General features: G+C 34.0%; 1 protein-coding gene and 1 long non-coding RNA gene across 3 annotated transcripts in view; one reads left to right on the top strand and one right to left on the bottom strand.

Moving 5' to 3' along the window:
- The window catches only part of LOC117240050 (HIRA-interacting protein 3), an 84,541-nt gene that overhangs the window by 39,212 nt on the left and 23,296 nt on the right, over window positions 1–22,033 (bottom strand). Inside the window, exon 2 of the mRNA XM_033505907.1 lies at window positions 1,646–1,957. Coding sequence (XP_033361798.1) covers window positions 1,646–1,957 — 312 coding nt within the window. The remainder of the gene's footprint in view (window positions 1–1,645; window positions 1,958–22,033) is intronic.
- On the top strand, window positions 10,676–15,543 carry LOC117240052. Of its 2 annotated transcripts, XR_004494627.1 has the most exons (4): window positions 10,676–12,053; window positions 12,108–12,280; window positions 14,922–15,151; window positions 15,310–15,543. It is a non-coding gene; the product is annotated as an uncharacterized LOC117240052 (long non-coding RNA). The 2 variants fall into 2 exon arrangements; XR_004494626.1 differs by having other exon boundaries at window positions 10,677–12,053; window positions 14,922–15,543.

The raw sequence follows: 22,033 nt of genomic DNA on the forward strand, positions 1-22,033 counted from the left end.
AGGAGGAGAATGTCAGTCAACTTTATGACGACTCTCGTTTGCGGACTGTCTTCTCCATCCACTTTACGAACTACAAAATTTGATCTCGTATATAACACGGCTATCGAGCGTGATGACATCGTTACAGAAGAAAGAACAAGTGAAATGTAAGCATATGGTTCTTCCAAAGCTTTTTCTCAAATCCTCCTCGTGACCTTTTTTCACTGCTGACAACACTACAACATGGCTGTATGATCTGGCGAGTACATGATATAACATAGTTTCTATTTAAAAATATGATAAAAACCAATTACCGAATTTAATTTAACAACATATTCGAAAAATAAGATTGTATCTATCGTGCATAAAATTTATTGCAAAAAGGTATTCGTCTAAGTTAATACGACACAGAGAGAAAAAGTACAGTCTACTAAATTATAATCATTAAATTTGTCGAAATATAATTCGAGGGCAGTGAAATGAACAAATAAGCTTTCGAGAAGTTTTCTCATTACCGAATGGGAACGTAGAGACACTACAGTTGCAATTGGCTAAATTATTATTTTTTATACTCGTTACAAGAAATAAAGAATCGATGGTGATTCCATCAAACAAATAACGTCCCATTGAAAAATAAACTTTCGTGATGCTCTTAATGGTGAGAAGGGTGCAAGTAACAGAAATTATTTTGTATTTATTACGGGATAAAGTTCGAAAATGATTAGTTTCATACATATAACAATAATTTCTACTAATACAATGGTGAAAACGAAAGAAAATATTGGCAATTCCATTTTTCTATCTAAAATACGATATATGTATGTCGGAATTCTATCGCGACTGACTTGATAAGATGCACGTAAAATTATGAAATCGTGGCTCGCATAAACTCGAAACTGACAAACTGATTGTATGTGAACAAAGATATAAATACATATGCAAAGTGTTTAGACGCATACAGAATAAATCACATCTGCTTGTTATGGTAAATACTTTTACAATGTAATAACATTGTGCGATCGAAAGCTGAATTTTGGAGAAAGGATGAATTATTTCGATAACGATGAACATACCATACGTTCAACGTTCAGAATTCAGTAAAACGGTTCGTATTAATATTACAATATCAATGGAATTTCAGAAACTTATATAAACTTTTAATGTTGCTGCTTATTAAAACCGCTTGCAATTTTAAACGTAAATATGTTTTTAAAAATATAGAGTGTATTATGTAAGTGCAGCTAGTTATTTTCAATTCTGAACCACTACTAATCAAATACATATATACGTATATAATACTTCAGAGTTCCGATTTATATCGATTTATATTCGATTTATATTCGATTTATATTTATCTATATTTTAATAGAACATGAACGAGCGAAAATACTACTTTAACCTCTTTACTTTAAAACCTACTTTAATGCATCAAAATTATCCAATCTCAGTGGCACATCGTTATATAAAATACATATAACATAGAATTATACGAGATATATGTGTATAGTAGAAAGGATGCTGGCAGAGAGGTAAAGCTCTTTAGCTCTCGAGGAGAAACGAAGGATGTTTTCAAGGTGACTGAACGAGATTGGCAGGAAAAGGAGAGTTCTAAAATTAAAGACATCCCTTTTGGGAACGATTTCGAGGGTCCGCACGTGACACTCACCCTTGTCGTCGGCGCGGAACTCCTGCTGAAGTTGTTCTTTGGTTGGCTCTGAGTTTGATTTGGTCCCCGTCTGCTTTATCGAGGATTCAGTCTCTTTCATACTCTTCCTGGCGTGATGGCCACGGAAAGCTGCTTGTATCCTGGTTGCAGCCGCTTCCCTTTCTTTGTCCGTACCCTTTTCTTCCTTCTTCCCCTCTTCTTTTTTCTCGTTCGAATTTTTCGAATCTGTCTCCTTCTTTCCCTCTTGCGACTTTTTTTGTGAAGCTTCTTGCGACTCTACTTTCGTTGAGCTGCTTTCTGCGTTTGAGATATCTGAAAATTCATCAATAATTACTAATCGTATAGTTTACATTTATTTTTAAAGACTCTGAGAGACAATATTTTAAAAGAGTATTTGTATCGTAGTTTTCTCTGTTATGGATATAATAATTAGTATATATACAGTTCCAAGAGAATTCCGTGACAAAAAGTGGCGAATATTATTAATGAATATGATTTCGCTTGACAATTTCGAAGGAATAACTTCCATATTTTTGCTCTGATGCGTTGTTCATACATATTTCTCAATTGAATACAAAATTCTTTCGATTATATAAAAATTCTTCCGATACACGTGTATCATTTTATTCGCGATGTGTGTTTCTAACGTATGTGTAACTGTATGAACGCGCAATGTCAATCAAGGGATTTAATCATACGTTCCAAAATGCACGTACGCATACGCAATTCCCTTTGTACTCGTGTTTCATATAGTTGTCTTGATTAAACTTGATTAAACTCCAAGAATCTGTAGATACTCGAATTCTCAGTTTTCCACTTTAGCTTCGTATGAACTATCAATCTATTAACTTCTTATCTTATTATTCCATTATCGATCATGAAATGTACATACATAAAATTCTTTGAATACCCTATTAAATAAATTTCACAATATAAAATTAGGAAGCATAGTTTTTCAATCAATTTCCTTCTATTCCAAAATATTCGAAACTTAATAAAACGAAACGGAAAAAGGGAACTTTAAGCTCTATGATAATCTTGTCTTTCGAATTAACGCAGGTTTATCTGTAAGATAATCGGATATCTCTTTGTAAGTATAAAAATCCTAAGATTTATCTCAAATAAAGAATACATATATACAATATGTGTGTATATAGGAAGAGATATAGATTACCCAGTATTATGAACGCAAGAAAGAAAAAGAAGAAGAAAAAAGAAGAAGAGAAAGAAATGAAAAAGAGAAAAGGAACATTGTACCTAGTCGCGTGGGAGGCAGAGAAAGAAAGAAAACTGTGAATCATTGCTAGCGCACAGTTAGTGACACGTACAGACTCTACATATACGCACACCTTCTTTCTAACTACGCGCCTCTAATTACTAGGTTGGTCGTATTTCGTGCAGGACCTATTTCGAGACGGCAGTTCGCTTTTTCGCAGGCTGGCGTATGCCTCAAGGAATCTCTTTTATCTCGGAGGAGAAACGTCCAATATTAATCAGAGAAAAGAGCGAGCGAATTAAAAATTTAGAATCAGGAAATATAAGACAGATAATCGCGATACCTCCGGCTGAATTTCCTGAAATTTTCTGCTACAAACTGTAAAATATAGGGAGAGTGACAAGAGTATGAGTTCTTCAACAGAGAACAAAGAGATAAGCTAGATCGAATAAATTAAATTAAATAAATTTAAGGATATAATGTATTATTTATAAATTTACAACGTCGCAAAGGTAATCCACCGAATGTAAAACCGTCGAAACAACAGCCAAAGTAGAAGTTATGCATGACAAAATTAATATTCTCCAAGATTAAAAATCGGACTTAATTCTTCAACTGACACGCATCTCGACTATATAAAATCAACAATCAGAATGGTTTATTGCTTACGATTAAAAGCTATGCGGTGTTGCGTTTAGTGGGTTCAAAAAATAAAATTGGCGAATTTATCGAAAACCTATCAAAATAAATTTTGTTTATTAAACATCGATTAAACGTGCTTCGTTTGGTTTCGCTAATTGTTTAATCCCTTAAGCGCTAACGCTGCGTTAACACGATATGTCTATCTATAAATTTTCATGTAACTATTCGCTGTATCTGATACCTAATCCAACATATTTTCTTCTATGTAATACTTGGCATAGAGGACAATGAATCGTCATTAACTAAAATAAAGGTCACGATTGAAACAAGATTTGATACAATACGGTGGATATGAAGCAGCCTCTGGATTAAGAGCCTCTGGATTAACTGGGATAATTAATTATCTTACACGTCTCACCTTTACCATCGAGTAATTCGTGGTTTTCGCGAGATATGAGTTCAGGTTTACTTTCGTCCTTCGCCTTCGACTAATAAGGATAGAGACAATTAAAGATAGAAAATGGAATTCGGAAAGTAGCGTCGCCACATGCAAGTGGGAAAATTATTTCAGCAATTGTAAATAATTGGTTTTATTGGCAAACTAACTGGCTTCGTGTTTCGATTTCTACTCGCTAATCAACTTCGATAATTGGCAAATGTTTGCTTTAGGCTTGAAAATTGTTTCAGTTCTAAGTAGACAGTTCAAAATATAATATAACCGATAGTATAATATTCACGTAAAGTTTCATAAAATATTTGACGACCTAGAGTTCGAGCGATGGTTTTTAGTTACATCTGAAAACAAAGGTACAGGCAGAACGAGACTTCGTAGATGTCTTCAATGACAAATTCGAAAGCGCTCTCTGCGATGGAAAAATCGGCATAAAAAATCGCGAGCATTGAATGGCAACAAGATTTCCTCGATATCTCGGTCGCGAATGTTTCTCCTTTATTTTTTGCATTTCGTTGCACGCAATCATGTCCTACATGATTTTTCTTACTGGTAGTTGTATCCGAGATCGTCGAATCCCTCGGGAAGCAGAAATCCCATAACTTTTAACAAAGATAAACGCAGTCTAGTTTACTGGAATTTCTCGAAAGATAAAGTAAAATACATCTAACATATACACCTACCTTCGTCCGATCTGCGAGAATATTTACCTATGACCTAGTTACGATTTGATGATAAAATTCTCTGTAATTGCAAACCGTTTCTCGGAAGCTAATGGTATTTGCAAATTAAAGAAATTAACATTGCGATGATTCTCTTGTGGAATAATCACTTTAAGATTAATCTGATCCTCCTAATTTAGTTGGTCTTCCCTTTTTAAATTAATTTACGATGTAACATCAGCTAGTAAATAATATTATTATGTACATCAAATAGCTACTTAATAATCTACTATAGCACTTTGCGAATGGTTATGAATAAGACAATATATATAAATATAAATTAAATACTATTTACAACATTCGTTTGTGAATAGGTAATAACGGAGAGTAGGTCTATAAAAGGAACTGTTAAAAGAACAGTTCGGCATTGATGAATTATTCCAATTGAGAATTTATAAGCGACAGATGCTGGGTACTGAATATCGAATTCAGCTGCGTACCTATTAAGTACGATTAATTCTCGACGGCTTTTTAAATAAAATGGTTTAAAATATAAAGCTAAAACATTGTTCAAAGAACAAAATTACTGGTCGTGCTTTTAATCAAGTATTTCCGGTCCTTTTTTGACAAAAATATTCACTCTTTTACTCGAATTATTTAAGTGTTGTATATTAAGAGAGAACATCGTAACGCGAAACATTTGATCGCTATTCTACTAAATAAAAGTATCTATTGAAGTCCATTTCTTCCAAATTTTTCCAAAATATTCATCAACAGATTTTAAGAAACGTTCGTATAAAAGTAACGTCGATACAACGTATAGACTTAAGAAGAATCCGACTCGCTCCATCGCAGGCATAACAACCGCCTGAACCTTCCAATTTGCAAGTCGATTCTTAAGAAAATTTTCTTCGAAATGCATAGAAAGCGGTCGATCTCAACCAAAAACGGTAACGTTGAATTTTACTTTCAGATGCCTCAGGCTAATACATTTGGCTAAATTGCTTGCTAAATTACGAGGAAGCCTCTATATTCAACACACTACCAGCTAACGAATTAACGTTTCGAACGTCGCGTCATGTTGGCGAACTGCTTCGATCGATCCCTATGGAATACGAAACAGTGTGCCACTTACTGCACGTCAAATACCCTACTATGCCATCCTATAACGAGTTTCATGAACATATAACGACACGATAACACTATACCAGAAGACTACTTGAATCGTTACTATACGATATCAATATGTCGCGTAAATTGTATTATTTGTAGGAAATTCGATTTCATCCGTCGAACGTGAGCTTTCAGTCATATAAATCATTTTGTCTTTCTGTCCTTTGTTGGAGCAAAATAAGGTAACTGTGTTTATTGCATGTATTTCCAAAGACAAGCTGAAGAATACCTACACGTGTACTTTCTTAGACAGTATACAGGGTGGTTGGTAACTGGTGGTACAAGCGGAAAGGGGGTGATTCTACGCGAAAAAAGAAGTCGAAAATATAGAATAAAAATTTTTTTTTAATTTTTTTTCTTAATTTTTCCATCGAGACAACGATCTACAGTGAGATCCGTTATAACAAGACGTGATAAAGTGCACGCGTACCGAGCGAAAATTCAAAATCGATTTTCTCGAAAACAAAGTCTCGAACGAAAAATTTTTATTCTATATTTTTGACTTCATTTTTCGCGTAGAATCGCCCCCTTTCCGCTTGTATCACCAGTTACCAACCACCCTCTATATCGAATCTTGGTAACGTTTTGATTACACGATCCGTTTCATAGTTAGGGGTTTCATCATAGGGGAACGATTCATAGTTCAATATGCTTGGATTGCTGCAATTCATATTATCGTATGACGATTTAATCTCGTGCGTTTAATATTAAAATTCTTAATAGAGATATTATTCTAAAAGTCGTTTACGAAATTTACTAGCTCCGTTTCAATATAACAGAAGTATCGATTACATATCAGGTTTGATAGTTGGTGAACTCCGTTGAACTGAAAGAAGTTAATGAAGCTAGAGTTCAGTTCGACATTAATTAACAAACAGGCACTATCGACACGGTGCGACGCGGTGACACGGCTGTGTGTTTGTACATAAGCGTTCGAGATCAAAATGCACGCAGCTTTGACTAATTAAAATCCAGATTAATTAGGAATTTGAATATTATAATTTTTCCTAAGAAATGTATCGTCATTTTGTGGTTTATTTATTTATTTAGCAATTAATATTGGAAAAATGTAATGATTATTTATTTTGTAAAGAGTTAGTTTGATTTGCACAGAAACGCTCGATTTAAAAAGCAAATCTGCGATTTATGAACATATATTTCTTCTGATATTTGTGAAAATTGAAGTTTTAAAGTAGAGGTATGCAAATTCGAGTTACATCAGGTGCAAAGTTATACAGATTGGTTGGAACAATTGGTTGGTGTTCAGTGAAATTCTTAAACGCAGCAAATTTCTCGAAATGCGTAAATACGTTCTGGAGACAACTGATTAAGGCGAAACGAGACGGCGAAAACCTGTTTGTTTCAACTAAGGTATAATATAATACCTATTAAAAGTTTATGGCCATGTAATTGGAATATACAGAAAAACTGTCGAGAAAAGTGGGATTTTCTTTTACTTTTTATTGATCGCGTTTAACCATTTCAAATTATATGCAATAGAAAATAGGGAACTTTTGAAAAGCAAAAAGTAGAAATGAAAAATGATATATGATATAAGTATTATTTAATATTTTATGATACAAAAAACATTTTTGTATGCTTAAATTTATTTAGACGTAATTTTCCAATTTACGTTAACCCAAGAAGCGAAACACTCTATCCGTAAACATCAAGAATCGAATAATGTCAAACAATAAACAAAAAGGATTAAGCACGAGCCATGCTGGAAACCAGCGAACAAGCGTGTAGCTTTTTACCAACATTCTACCTTTTGCCAGGGCGAAAGTTCATCCTCGTGTATTTAAACGCGTTTTAATTTTTCAAGCGTTTCCCTCCTTGTATACCGGGCGGTGAGAAATTTCCCGATGTAGTCGGCGTGTAGCATTTTCTTTTCATTTTTCTTCGCCTCTGCACAATACTTTGTAACTATGATGAACGGAAAAGAAAGAAAAGACGTCATCGCGGCAGTCTTTATAATTCATTCTGACGCTCGTTAATCTAGCTAGCTGGTAGCTGTTAGGATGTTGCGCGCGGTGCTATAAGCGTAGGCCATCATACCATAACCACTTTCGTTTCAACAAAGCTGCCTAACGAAATATTCTCGCTTGGTCGGCGAGATTTTCAACATCGATGATCCGGAATTCAGCGTGCAATGTGTAAAAGTAAAAATACGCGTACCACGTACGAGAGAAATGTAGCGTAACTTTTAACGGTACCTTTAGCGATCAATCGTCGCTCTTTTAAAAAGTATTTATAAGACAACCAATGATCTCATTTTCCTGTCATACCTCGTCGATCGTTAGCGATCGAATCAACATCGATATGTATGTATACGTTTCAAATCGAAATCAACTACGATATTCGAGTTATTATTTAGCAGCAACCGCAGCCGACAAGTCAATTCCAGATAGGAAACGGGAAGAAATGGGTAAAAATAGAGCATCGTTAATTTTATGTTCGCGCTCATAGCAAGCAAAACTTTGTGCAACAAAATAGATGTGGCATTCTTTTTCGTTAAGTTTTCGCTAATCTAACGTATGTATGTATTATATGTATATATTGCATGTATGCATAGGTGATATTGATGACTTTATATAGAGTCGTAATAGGTTGATCGCGAAAGTAGTTTACAATCAAAAGGTAACATGGTGAAAACCATAGGAATAAAAATATGTTTGTTTCAGTAATGAATGTTATGTAAGTTATGTGTTTATCGGATTTCTTTTCTTTCCCCCATAACGGAATGCAGTGACGTAGCGTTACGCATGAATCTTTGGAAGTTAAAACGACAGTGATTTTATTGCATTTTCAGACTTTACTGCCAATCGTAAACACTTGCAACCACATTCTCAATACAGAAACGATTTCGATAAAGTTCATAGCGCGGCTGACATGGAAAACTGACTAAATAAATTCTCAAATACATAAAATTTTTATCGAGTTATGATCATGTCAGTGATACTAATAAGTAGCTTTAAAAAATTCTTCAAAATACTACTAGACAACATTTCTCGGTTATCTTCCCTAAGATAAGTAGCAATGCATATCTCAAAAATTGTCAACGTCGTATAATTTATTTCAATCGTTATTGCACGAAACGTCTCGTTTAAGAAACGAAACATCTCCATAAAGAAATAGCATATATTCGTTTTTAAGAAATAATTCGTTGTAAAAGGAATGTAGGTGTGAAGCCATATACAAACAATATTTAACATGATTTTAAAACAGTACTAACGATCACGGCATTAAAAATACTTACGAAATACTCTTAGTATTTACAAAACGTTCATGACAATGCGAAATCTAAACATCTACCTAGTTATACTATAAATTTTCGTGTAAGAGAACCAATTCCGCAGTACCGTTTACTAAACGGTTCAATGATACTTTTTGTATATGTAATTATTGTAATGTCATAATTAGACTTTTATGCAAATGCAGATTTTTATGCAAATATATATTTTTATGAAAAATTGATAATAAAATAGGGCCTAGATATAAATTTATCTTACTTGTAGGTGTTAAGCAACGAAATATTCGCTTTGCATATTTTCCATATTTTTTAGAAGCATATGCGAGCATGATACGCAATATTATTAAGTAATTTTAATAAAATCGATAAAATGAATATTTTACTTTGTTTTATAATACTTCTTTTTCGTTTTCCTTCGCCGTTAACCATTTTAAAGATATGTCTGCGTAAAATATCCTGTACTTCTACACAGGTTCTTATATCATACTTTAAATTACAAAAAGATCCGCAGTCCAGTTACAATAACTTTAAACTAACTATAAGCTATATCGCAACCACGTTCAATAATGTTAAACTAATTACCATTATAATAATTTGATAAAAAGAAGCAAAAGTTTTTTTAATAGAAAAGAAATGAAAACTTTTAATAGAAACGTTTAATAGAAGCGGATCGCATTAACAGAAACTGCGCGGCTATTTCATGTTTCGTTCTTAATTGCGTCACGTAATCATTCACGAAGAAAGGTTTATATCTCATTAACCGATCCTAAGTGTTAGTGTTGATATTTTAAGAAATTCAACTATATTACGCATGAAATCCTATGAATTATAAATTTATGGTAAATTTTGTATTCAGTGATGGCAATATATCAACCGGGCTGACAAACGCATCACATTATGCCATATGAAGATAGTAAAATAAAATATTTGGAACGCCATTAGACATGGATATTTACTATATTATTACTATACTAAACTATATTTATGCAAATTCGTATTTTTATAAACAGATGTAAAATAACGAAATCTACAGAGATTTTTTTTGGATTTTCAAATTTCTCATAAATATATAAAACGACTTATAAAACAGTTTCATTAAAATTGATTCCCTTCATTGGCATATTTTTATCACTTTTGAAAGAGGTGTCCGAATATAAAGATCTATAATGAAAGATTGTCGCGTGTGTTTCAATAAATGAAAAATTTACAGCTATGAAATATAATTTTATCGTTTCCGTGATGGTATCAGGATCTACGTTATCATACGAACGTATCAGTGGGTTCGTAAAAGTCTGACAGTTCGACATATGGTACACGAAAGATGATAAAGGATATATTGGTTATTGGGTATTTTATGATGTGCATCTTGCTTTATTAAAATCGTAAAAATTTTCTTTAAAAGGATCCGAATGAAAATGTAATTGCGCTCCTTTAAGGCGTATGTGCACACTTTAAATTCGGTAAAAGAGTAAATATATGTATATATTATAAATATATAATAAATATAGATAGCAATTCTATCGGGTATATCATGAGAAATATTTTGTTTCGATTGTATTTCTCGCTGTCTAAATATAGAAAAAACGCTATAAAATAAGAAGTTGGAAAGAATTCATTAAAAATGCAAAAAGTCTCAACAAAGCTACTTTAATGAGGAATGATCAATAATAGCGACATATTCTCAATAACGTAGCACACGTTCATAAATCTAGGACGCTGTCTTTATCGGTATAAATACACCCTTTGAACATAATTCGGTGAACTGTGTAACCGTTCGTGTTTTCTTACCTGGAATTTCCAGATGAGACTAACTTATAATTAACATATATAATCGTAACAGATACAACCTAGAAGTAATATTACTCAGAATGTTTAATATATTGTGACAAATTTTTCAATAAAGAAACATCCAAGAATTTGAAACGTACCAAAGATATTAGAACGAAATATATCGCGTTCAAAATTCAATCGAGGAAGTATTTTGTAATATGTCTGAGGAATCAATTAACGAGGTGAAACTAATTAACAGTTTAGAAAATGAAGAGATATTCGAATAAAAGAGAGTCTCTACATATGTAGTAGTGTTAAACTTTCCAAGCATTCTGCCCAACTCGCAAATTTCTGTGCTCGATCGCTTTGAGATTGAGTTAAGCAGTCTGTACGTCCATCTGATAAAACGGTAGCGAGAATAAATAAAACAAATCAACGATATTTCCGCTGGCTCGGATCGTAATCACTATTGATATACGAGCTTTGCACACGACGAACAACTGCGCATCTAACGTCGCCAGACACGAATCGCGCAACTGCGTTCTATATATTCTTTTAGAAATTTTCGCTGCTTCATACGGCACGCATTGCGCAACCATTTCGTAACGTGTCAACAGTTTTCTGTCAGTCTATGAATGGATAGGCGGAAATTGTGGATTTGTTCCGACGAGTTCGTAGGTTTCGAAGCATGTATCCGACACATGGATAAAACAAAATTTAAAGATCGATCTTCGTCATTTTCATCATTTTCGTAACCTGAAACTGATAAGATTTACTAGGTTACCATGACACAAAGTTAACGAACGCTCGAAGCATAACATTCCAACCGAGTGTCGCCGATATTCCCCAGAGTAATTTTCTGCAAGGACAAAAGTGGTGTGCTATGCCGGGGAACATCTTCGTCATTTCCGGGACGGTTATACAAAGCCACGTGTATCGATCAGGTCAGGTCTCTCCTATCTTTTACCGGGACTAGTATTGGGGGTATGGAAAACACGCCTAGCTGTATGTGTACGCAGTCGAGGATCGAAAATCGATCCAACCTGTCCGCTCTTAATGAAACACGACGTATCAAACGTCTTACGCGGACTTGGAATTGAGTGCGACGGTATTATCGCTATCAGCTTCGCGATCCGATAGAAAAACGCGATAAAATGTGACACGGACATTGCAGAGGAATTATTATGCGGTAGAATTTTTAATTGAAAAAAGCAAGGAAAGGAAAAGCCAAATCGAAAGAGGTTAATTTTTATATTACTATTAGCTAATGTTAAATAAAACTGTTATCTTTCCAGAATGACATCGGGCGGTTTGAATAATACTACCAACAATCGTAAAATATATATAAATTTATCTTGTAACCATCCTAGACGAATTCCATTGAAAGAGAGAAGCGAGAGTAACAGCAAAGACTAAAGGCGAACAAAATGAAAGGAGAAAAATAAGCGATCTCGTTGGACCTACTATAGTAAGTTAATAAACTAATCACCTAGCGAGTTCAATTAGATCAGAGATTATCTCAGTGTTCATCGTTGCGATTCCGCGAAATCCAATTTAATGTAAATGCATTCAACACGAAATCCAATTAGAAGATGCACCACACCAAACCGACAAAAAGTATTTTCAAATTTGCAATATCTAACAAGATCCATTTTAAATGTATATATAATCCATTGAACTACAAAAGAAAACACTCATCTTATCAAAAATATTGACCGTCGACAACAATTCGCCTAGTAAATATCCGGCACACAATTTTTCTGATTTTGAAAATCATTTGCCATTGAAATAATGCAACTTATTGTTAGTATAATCACCTATTTTATAAAACAACATAGTTCTAGGTATATTTGCTTGTTGTTATTTCGCATGAAGCACGCAATTCTATTCTATATATTATGCCTATTATCTTAGACGTTGCCTTCATTGTCCAGGAAGAAACGAAACATTGTGTTGCCTTTGAGATGGTCGTATTTGTATGTGATAATTGTCGCTCTTTCTTTAACTGTTTTACTGCTGAATATACAGGGTGGTTGATAACTGGAGGTACAAGCGAAAAGGGGGTGATTCTACGCGAAAAAAGAAGTCGAAGATATACAATAAAAATTTTTTGTTTGAGGCTTTGTTCTCGAGAAAATCAACTTTGAATTTTCGCTTGGTACGCGCGCATTTTATTACGTCTCGTTATAACGGATCTCACTGTAGATCGTTGTCTCGATCGAAAAATTAAAAAAAAAATTTTTATTCTATATTTTCGACTTCTTTTTTCGCGTAGAATCACCCCCTTTCCGCTTGTGCCATCAGTTACCAACCACCCTGTATATTCCAAGACAAGACGATCAGGGCTAAATAAATACCGTGGGCACGTATTTCACAAAATATATTACGTATTACGGTTTCAGCAGTGAAAGTTTAATGTCTTCGAACATGAATACAAGATAAATACGCTGTGTGAATAAATTTTATTATATTAATAGCAAAGTACCATATCAAACTGCAATCTGTCAAACTATCTTATTTTTCAAACTATCTGATTAACTATTTACATTAAAACTATCGTTCAATTTTCTTTTTCAACTGAACCTCCAAAATACATCTATAAGTTCAACTATCTAATAATAAATGTAGTCATTTTTGAACACGAAAGAAATTTCTATGCTACAATAATATGAAAACTAAATATAAATGCACGCTAAAAATGCGAAAACAATCCGCTCTCCACATTAACAAAGACTAAGAAGATCAATCGAGCTAGCTGATTTAGCAAAATTCAAGATCCATCTGCTCCAATCGATTAACCCCAATTTTCGTACCTAAATCCACATCTAAAGTCAATCGTTCGGTCGACGATTAACAAGCAAACGTAATCTATCATGCTATCTCGTTTTTGACCGAAAGACATCGAAATACGGAAAACAGCCGCAGGTCGAAGCCAAAGTCACACAAGTATACTTTTACGAACTTTCCTAATTATTTTTTCGCGCTCAAGTCACCCCTATAATCGTGCTCCTGTTTCACTAAGTACATAAAATGTCGTACACCATACTCGTTCTCGGCATTACACACGGACTGGTACGTTTCATGGCCTGGTGAACACGTAAACGCACAGAAATCCTGGCAAATTTCGCGTCAGCTCGTCGAAACGAGATTCGGTCGGCTGGATTCCTCGCGACGATAAAATCTATGCGGTCGAATACACGCGGTGGAGATAATTATTCCTTGCTTGTAGAGATGATTACGTTTCTATTCATCGAGTGTTGCTTTTTTTCGAACGGTTCTGGTTGTTAAATACATTGATTTGCAAAGCGATGTATGCATCAAACGGCAAGTTTCGAAGGAAACATTACCGGTAATAATTTCATGTCAAACACAGATATTTTGGTCGGTGTTATTCGCTATAAGCGTGCTCGTGTCACCGCGAGCCACGGTTATAACTCACGCGATGTTTCCTTAAAGTTGACGACGACGCGAAATAAAATTCTGACGTACGTACTGCTTGACACCACGACGAACAATATAGGTCAATTGGAAATTGTCGTTTTTCAAGTATCAGTATTGGTGTGTACCATTGTTTCTCCATACTCTTAATTTGCACATCACCTCTTCCACTAATCAAAAATTTCCATCTGTCATTAAATTAGTCTTCATTCCTCGAAATTCCATCGGAAAATCAGTTCTATGATGTTGGCTAATCCAACAACGAGAAAATCTGTATCCTGACATAATTCAAGATTGATAACCAATCATAATGTCTGAGCGTAAATAATATCATCCAGCAACAGTTAGATATATTTTAAATTAAATCCTTCGTCATTCGACCAACTATGCCATTCCCGTTTTAGAGACCTGCCACTTATCAACTAATAAGTAACAAGTGTCACATAAGCCTACTCGTCAAATCGACGATGCATGGTTCCATATCTTCCCAATATCTCGCTTTGTACTACTATAATTTACAATGGTGATCATTTTTAATTGAAAAAGTTCGCGTGCAATATACATACGTAGATTATATTCATCCACATGGTACAATTCGAATATCTAACGAACTAATACAACAATCTCATTTCGATTCCACTGAGTCAAAAAGCTCTAACTTCGAATTATAGAGATGGAGCTCTATAGTGAGGTGGAGTGAGAGAATCGAAAGACAGAATCTGTTCGAAACGCGAAGCTGTACAACGCATTTCCAGATGTGACTAGAAGTATCGTTTTCCTCCACAACACGAGCCACGAAGATTGCTCTACATTTCACCTTCCGTGGTATCGTTTCTCTTTATGTTACACGTAGGGGTTTAGGACATTTCTTCTGTACCGAGCCGGCGTAGATGCGGTGAACGTGAGTTTGCTCTCGATAAATATTTACTGAAAACATTTGTTCGTTACGTATCAGAATGTCGTATAAGGACTAAAAACGAAAATTGTAAGACTGATAGATGGTTGAAAAGAATTAGATGCAACGAGAAAAACGTTTGATAAGCGGAAATGTGCTTTCAGAAAGAGATATATGGTAACTGGACCTTTTTGTCTCGGCGGAAGTTATATTACAGGGGAAGATCTTTGCTGCATCGAATCTCGTGACGTTTTTAAGGAGATTGTTTGCAAAAAGATAGAAAGGTATCGGTGATACATTGTTAAAATTTTTGTAAAGTGTGTTTGTAGTAGAACTATTTTATGAATTCTTCGTAATTACATACCTTGAAATAATTACAACTGTATTAAAAATTGAAATGTTGTGTTCTTTCTCATGAGGAATTCATTATTTACGGACAATAGCGTGATAGTAAGTTGTCATTAAGGAAATACGAGGTAGTAAATTTCATTAGGTACAGGTCGATCGTCAGATCCTATGACACCACTCCACTCTAAAAAGCGAAAACAAGGTCAGCCAAGATCTCATATTTTTAGTCCGGAAGTATGACTTTTACCCGTGTTAGCGCAGCAAACTACATATTGCTTGAAAGCGACTTGCACCTTTTTAAAATAACCGCTTATATAGAGTTAAAAAAAATCTTATACAAGGCCTAACCAAATAACGCGTAAAAGTCAGCACGACGTAATTCCTTGTGAAAAAATAAGGAAAAAATATAGAATAAAGTTTTTTCATTCTTGGGTTAGTTTTCGAGAATACCCAGTTTGAAAATTTATCAACTATACTTGCACGTGGCTAATGGCGGACTGAGCAGATTAAATAATAGGCAAGAAGTTAATTGTACGTGTGAAAATAAGTGGAAAATGTAAAATAACATTTTTCTGTTTAAGACTCCAAGAAAATAGAGTTTGAACACGTTTAATTAAGAATTGGCTTAGCACACGCGTACGATAAATTTTCAAATCTATTTTTCTCGGAAACAAAATATTTTTTGTAAAAATATTTTATTCTACATCTTCGACTTGCTTTCACACGTAGAATCACCTCTTGTCGATTATTTAGTTCTGTCCAGTCCAGAATTAATTACATTCAAGTATATTTGATAAATTTTTAAACTTGATTTTTTCAGAAACTATGTCAAAAATGAAAAAATTTGGTTCTATATCTTTTCCTTATTTCTACATTATAGGAATCACGTCATACCCGCTTTTACGTGTTATTCGATTAGACTGTATATTTACTTTTCACTCGCAATGTCGTCTTATCGGTATACACAATTTTATATCCTTGCTTTTTTCTAAATAACACTTTTACCTATTTTATCGTATGTTTGATAGTAAAATATAAATTATACGAAAAAATAAAATATATCCGATCTCGTCGAATACAAGGTAGAAATAAAATAAAATTTATCGCGATGAACAGAAACGAGTATCTGACATGCGGTTCAACGAATGTTCCATCATCGACCACCACAAAACACTCGGATCACTTTACGACGAGAACCTAAATAGAGATTTTATCGGAATTTTTGTTAAAAGGTGTACAGGGATAGCCGCGTTTACTCCACAAAGTCGAACTCTTTCACTATTCTACTTTGTTTATTAACCCCTATACGGAAGGACCAACAACTTACACCGGCATTTGTGTTTGTTTTTCCCCGGGAATCCGAGTTTCGCCCCTTCCCCTTGAACTCGGTTTGTTCCCTTGTCTCGTTTGTCCTCAATTCCGCCCTTCCACCGAAGACAAAATCGCGAGAGCGGGAACGGAATTGCGCGCAAAATTGCTTCTGATTGCATTAATTCTCGGCTGTGATCGCAGCAATCGACCATTTGCTTATTGAATTAGACGCGATCATTATCGATTCTTTTCTCCGCAACTGTAAACGCGCGTTTCTCAATAGTCCATAGGGCTCAATGGAAAAAAGGAATGAAGATCTTCGTTCGGAGCGAAGAAAGAAGAGGGTTTCGTTTTCAAGTGTCGGGAGGAAATGCGGATTCGAGAAACGTGTTTGGAGATATTTTCTTACAAAGGATGTTTTAAAAGCTTTTTAGTGGAAAGAATGTTTTATTCATATTTTATGCTTCTATTTATAGATGGTTACTATGATCGATTTTTGGTGACATTTTTCATCAAATATACAGCATAGCATGTTGTTCGGGAAATTTCTTACGATTAAATTTTTATTTTAGAGTGATAAATGAATATAAAGTTGCATGATTTTTAATTTAAAAAATGTAATAAAAATCCGAATTAAAAATTCTGGACAATAATCTGAATTAAAAGATACGACAGAAACGGTTGTTTCTACGTCTCGAAAAAATATATGTCGAATAAAAGTAAGTTAGAAAAGCAACGTAAAAAGTATTACAAGGTTATAGGAAATTTATTACTCAAATATTGCATTTTATGTCAAAAACGATTCTTTTTTAAAAGGTATTATGATTTCGAGATAGGAGTCTGTAAAATTCGTATTTTCGTTCTTTAAAAAAATATAATACCTTGCTCAATGATAGTACGAATATTCTTTAAATTTTTCTCCTGATTTCGCCAAATTTTATAGAGAAGAATACCCCCACTAGTAACTTCACAAAACTTATCAAGCGAATGAAATTGTGTTCTTCGCTCCGAGCTAAAGCTAAAAAAAATGGCTTATAATTTCTGCAACCTTTTTAGAAGATTTCTTCTCGCTACTACACTTTATTTTCATAGCAAAAGAGCTATTCCATTATTCCCAATATCATTTGTCATGAAATAAATTAATCGATCCCATTCTATTAAAATTAAAAAATATTCTAATGATATCAAATTTTGTGTGAAAGAAAAAAACGCTTTAAATAAAACTCTTAAATAAAAGAGCGAAGAACTGCCCAAGAATGTTTAAAATCCTTTCTAATAAACAAATTTCCTTTCTACGAACCATACCAATAATATCTGAAATCTGTTTTAGAAACAAGTATTTCCCCTTTCATTTTCACATAATTTTCGAAAGAACGGTTCACTGCGTAGAAAGTAAGCCCGCCTCGCGTGTCACGATGTCGTAACTATTTTCTCCTTTGGACTATGCGTAGCGTACGGGATTCGTGAGAAAAAGGCGTTCGCTGGCCGCCCTCCTGTAAAGATTTAAACTCGTTGTACAGTGTGCAGGACTCACCTGACGGGAAAACGCGACCACCCTCACCTTCGCGAACGTGAGTTACCTGATTCAACGTACAACTGGCGTATTCGAGGTGCCGGCGATTCCTTTTATAACAGCGGGACTTGACGGCCCTGCGCGGAACGCCACGCAGTCTCTGTGAGCCGACTACAGGAACGTGTCTGCGTGGATGCAGCCCCGCATATTTACACGAAAAAAAATGATTACACACATGGTAAGATCACTTTTGTTTAAATATCACGTGTTCTCTGAGATACATTACTTTATCGTTAGTCTATCGTTTTTAACGGATCCTATCAACTTGTATTCCATGTGTAATAAATAAATAAAATATAATAAGTAATAAAATAAATAAAACCGTGTATTTTAACTGTATTTCAGACCAGTTAGTTTTAAAGGGATTTTTATATTACTCTGTGTAGAACTTTTTTTATTCCTGTTCACATTTCTTATTTACTTTACGTTTGCAAGATTACGAGGTAGTTTGAAATATCATTTCAAAAATGTTCTTTTTTACAGTTTAAGGGGTGGAAAAATATTGTGTTTGTATGATATGGAAAGGTGTCCAAATAACACGAATAGAAAATATTTTTTAAAGATAATTATTCTTGACAAAGAAAATCAAACCTCATTGATACTATTCGAATAATTGAAAATGTAATTATTTTACAACAGTATGTGACAGACACTGCATTATAAGTCAAGATAATACTAAATTGCTTGAAACCAGATCTTACAAGTTCTATGTGATCTACTTTTTATGGAGGCAGTACCTAATCACACCTATCTTGCAACATTCGCAGTTCATGGAAGTGCACAAGGAAATTGCACGTCGAATTAAAAGCTCGCAAAAGAAAATTGCAAATAAACTTTCTGCAGTGATTAACCGAATACTAAAATAATTCTTCATGTAACAAAAAAAAACCATATTTTAATAGTTATCTCTCGTAAAATAACTGTGATAAATGATACGAGTAACTAAATCATTAATCTGAGAAAATCCTATTTTAATACTATTGCAAATATATAAAAGAATTTCGTATTCTACAAATGACAGACAATGCTATATTTTACACAAGTTCTACGTTATAAAATAAACATAACTCTTAAATGAATAAGAGAACTTACTTTTCTTGGGATTAACATTTAACGAAACCAATGGGCTTTAAAACTAGATTTTTTAGGACCAGATCATAAACAATAGCAAATGATAACATGACTTGGTTAAATTAATCATCGATCAAATTCAGAATCCATAGAACCTTCTAACTAGAAATATCACGTAGCTTACAACTTATACAGCCGAAAGCTATTAGCCGAAATGTTGCTGGTGACGATGTGGTCGCGTTTAGTTCCTATATGCCCACTACATGGAATTTCAGGTAGTCGACTTGCAAGAGAAATCGATTAATCATTATACGTCCATGCGAGCTGTTTTAATGAAATGCTGAATTTGCAACGATTTATACTCGTAGAAGCCTTTGGAAGATATTGAATAATTGTTGAGAGCAGGGTTTGAAAAGAAAAATGGTTGAAAAAAAAATGTTAAATGTATCGAAATATTTACATTTCTATTAATTCATTTGTTATTAAATTTATCTTACTTTTTCTCTACTCTATATATTATACTCTATATATATATTATACTCTATATTATACTCTTATATTATACTCTATATATTATATAAATTTACATGAATATTCCTGTGAATCTCTTAATAAATTTATTACATTTTTTCAACAAGTTTTCTTAGAATCTTGGTGAATTCGAACTCGTGAAATTTGTATCGGCGAGTAATACGAGTAATGCGAATAATAACGAGTACCAAGAAAACATGCCAACTGGTTTGTCAAAATGATAGAATTAAATATAAATAAATATAAACGAGAGGATCGGTATCCATAAGAACCAAAAATTATTCGAAATATAGGTCAATAGGTCGATCCACTTGATACAAAAGTTGGTCTTATCAGGTTCCCTCTTAGAAAGAATAAAAAAAGGAGCTATTAAAGGCAACTTTAAAAATTGAGTCACGTAACTGAATAAATTTGTTGAAATTAAATTCTACGAGTCGGCTGGATTTCCGTCAAGAAGAACAGACAAACGAGCCCAGAGAGTCCAATTAAAGATGGAATAGCAGCGGATACGTGTTCGAGGACCAACAAGAATCTCGTCGATAAAGTGTATAATTATTTTAAGCTGCGATTTTTTCAGCACTAGCTGTTTTCCGAAAGCACTATACAAGTCGACAGATTTTTGTCGCCACCTGTCCAAAATTCACGAACGCTCTATAAAATTATCGCATGTGTGACGAACTTGTAGCTGCAGCCGATAAAACAGAGAAGAGGGGTGAGCTTTTGATAATGGCACGTGGCACAGAGCTTGCACGACCTTACCAACAAGCAGCACTCGTCGGTTCTCGTACTTCACAAAGCCAAGTCTCAGAAACATACCGTTTGCGCTTTTATATTAGACCAGTGACAATATCACGTACCTACTCTACTTGTGAGGTTATTTTTACGTATTGAGTAAGTGTGATTGACCCGTTTTGTGATATTCACATTTGTAGTTATCCGATACGGAGTTGAAAAAGTGTCAATTCTTTTTGTGTTTCATATTCTATCCTTTTCACTATTTTTTAATCGACACGGTACATTGGTTATCTGTTAGTGATATCAAGATCGGTATTTTTGCTTTTTAGCGGGCGCAAAGGAAGCAGAAGATCGATTTGCTTATCCTTTAGCCTTGAATACTTTTGTGGTGTGTGTATTGAGTACTTCGAATGATACAGCGTTCGTTTAACCACGTATCTTTTTGATTTTTGTATATATTTAATTTACATATGCTACTTAAATATTTTTATTAATTTACTAATCGTAAAAATGGTAAATATTATAGCAAATATAATAACAAAGATCTATGCTCCTCTTACTCAAGATAGAAAAAATCAAGAATGGCAATTGTCGTAGGAGTATTACGTGTAACTCTTCAACAATGAAGTATTTTCCTTGTTAAAATTCTTAATAAACAACACGAAAAAATTGTTTCAAAAATTTAATAAACGTCTCAGTAATATGCACCTTTTTTTAATTCCGTGACGTTTAGCGAGACTTAACCTTCGCATTCCTCTCGCGAAATGAAATTTTCTTAATTGCCTCACTTATCCGACTTTTGTTATTTTCTCTTGGTATGTGCGTGCATGCGTGTGTGTATGTGTGTGTGAAAGTCGGAGGTAGAGAGGGAGAGGAAGAGAGAGAGAAAGAGAGAGATATTTTACTTCACTGATACCCACCAATCACAATGAAACAGTTTCAAACTGTTCACGAAAGTTAGACAGAAATTTGTAAAGTCCGGCCACGCATGGGTTCTACTACTTATCAGTAGCCAGCCCTATAATTTTGTCACAACTTAAAAGTTTCGCACAAGTTCATTACCGTGATATTATACAAATCCATGGTATGGTCTTAGTAGTAAATATAGCTAAAAATAATGAAATGTTTATTTGATGTTTCAATTAAACAGCAAAATATAAATAATGTAATATTCGCCATTTCTCTTCATACCCCTCTTTTTATAAATATAAACAACGAAATAACCTAATAAAGAACATGTCAAACGTTTATTTTTCTAACTGCAACAGATTTGGTCGTTATATAAAACTGATAGATGATTAATCATGCGTCATCTTTTA

The sequence above is a fragment of the Bombus vosnesenskii genome, unplaced genomic scaffold (assembly GCF_011952255.1).
Source record: "Bombus vosnesenskii isolate JDL3184/JDL3185 unplaced genomic scaffold, Bvos_JDL3184-5_v1.1 scf7180000014535, whole genome shotgun sequence".
Taxonomy (NCBI): domain Eukaryota; kingdom Metazoa; phylum Arthropoda; class Insecta; order Hymenoptera; family Apidae; genus Bombus; species Bombus vosnesenskii.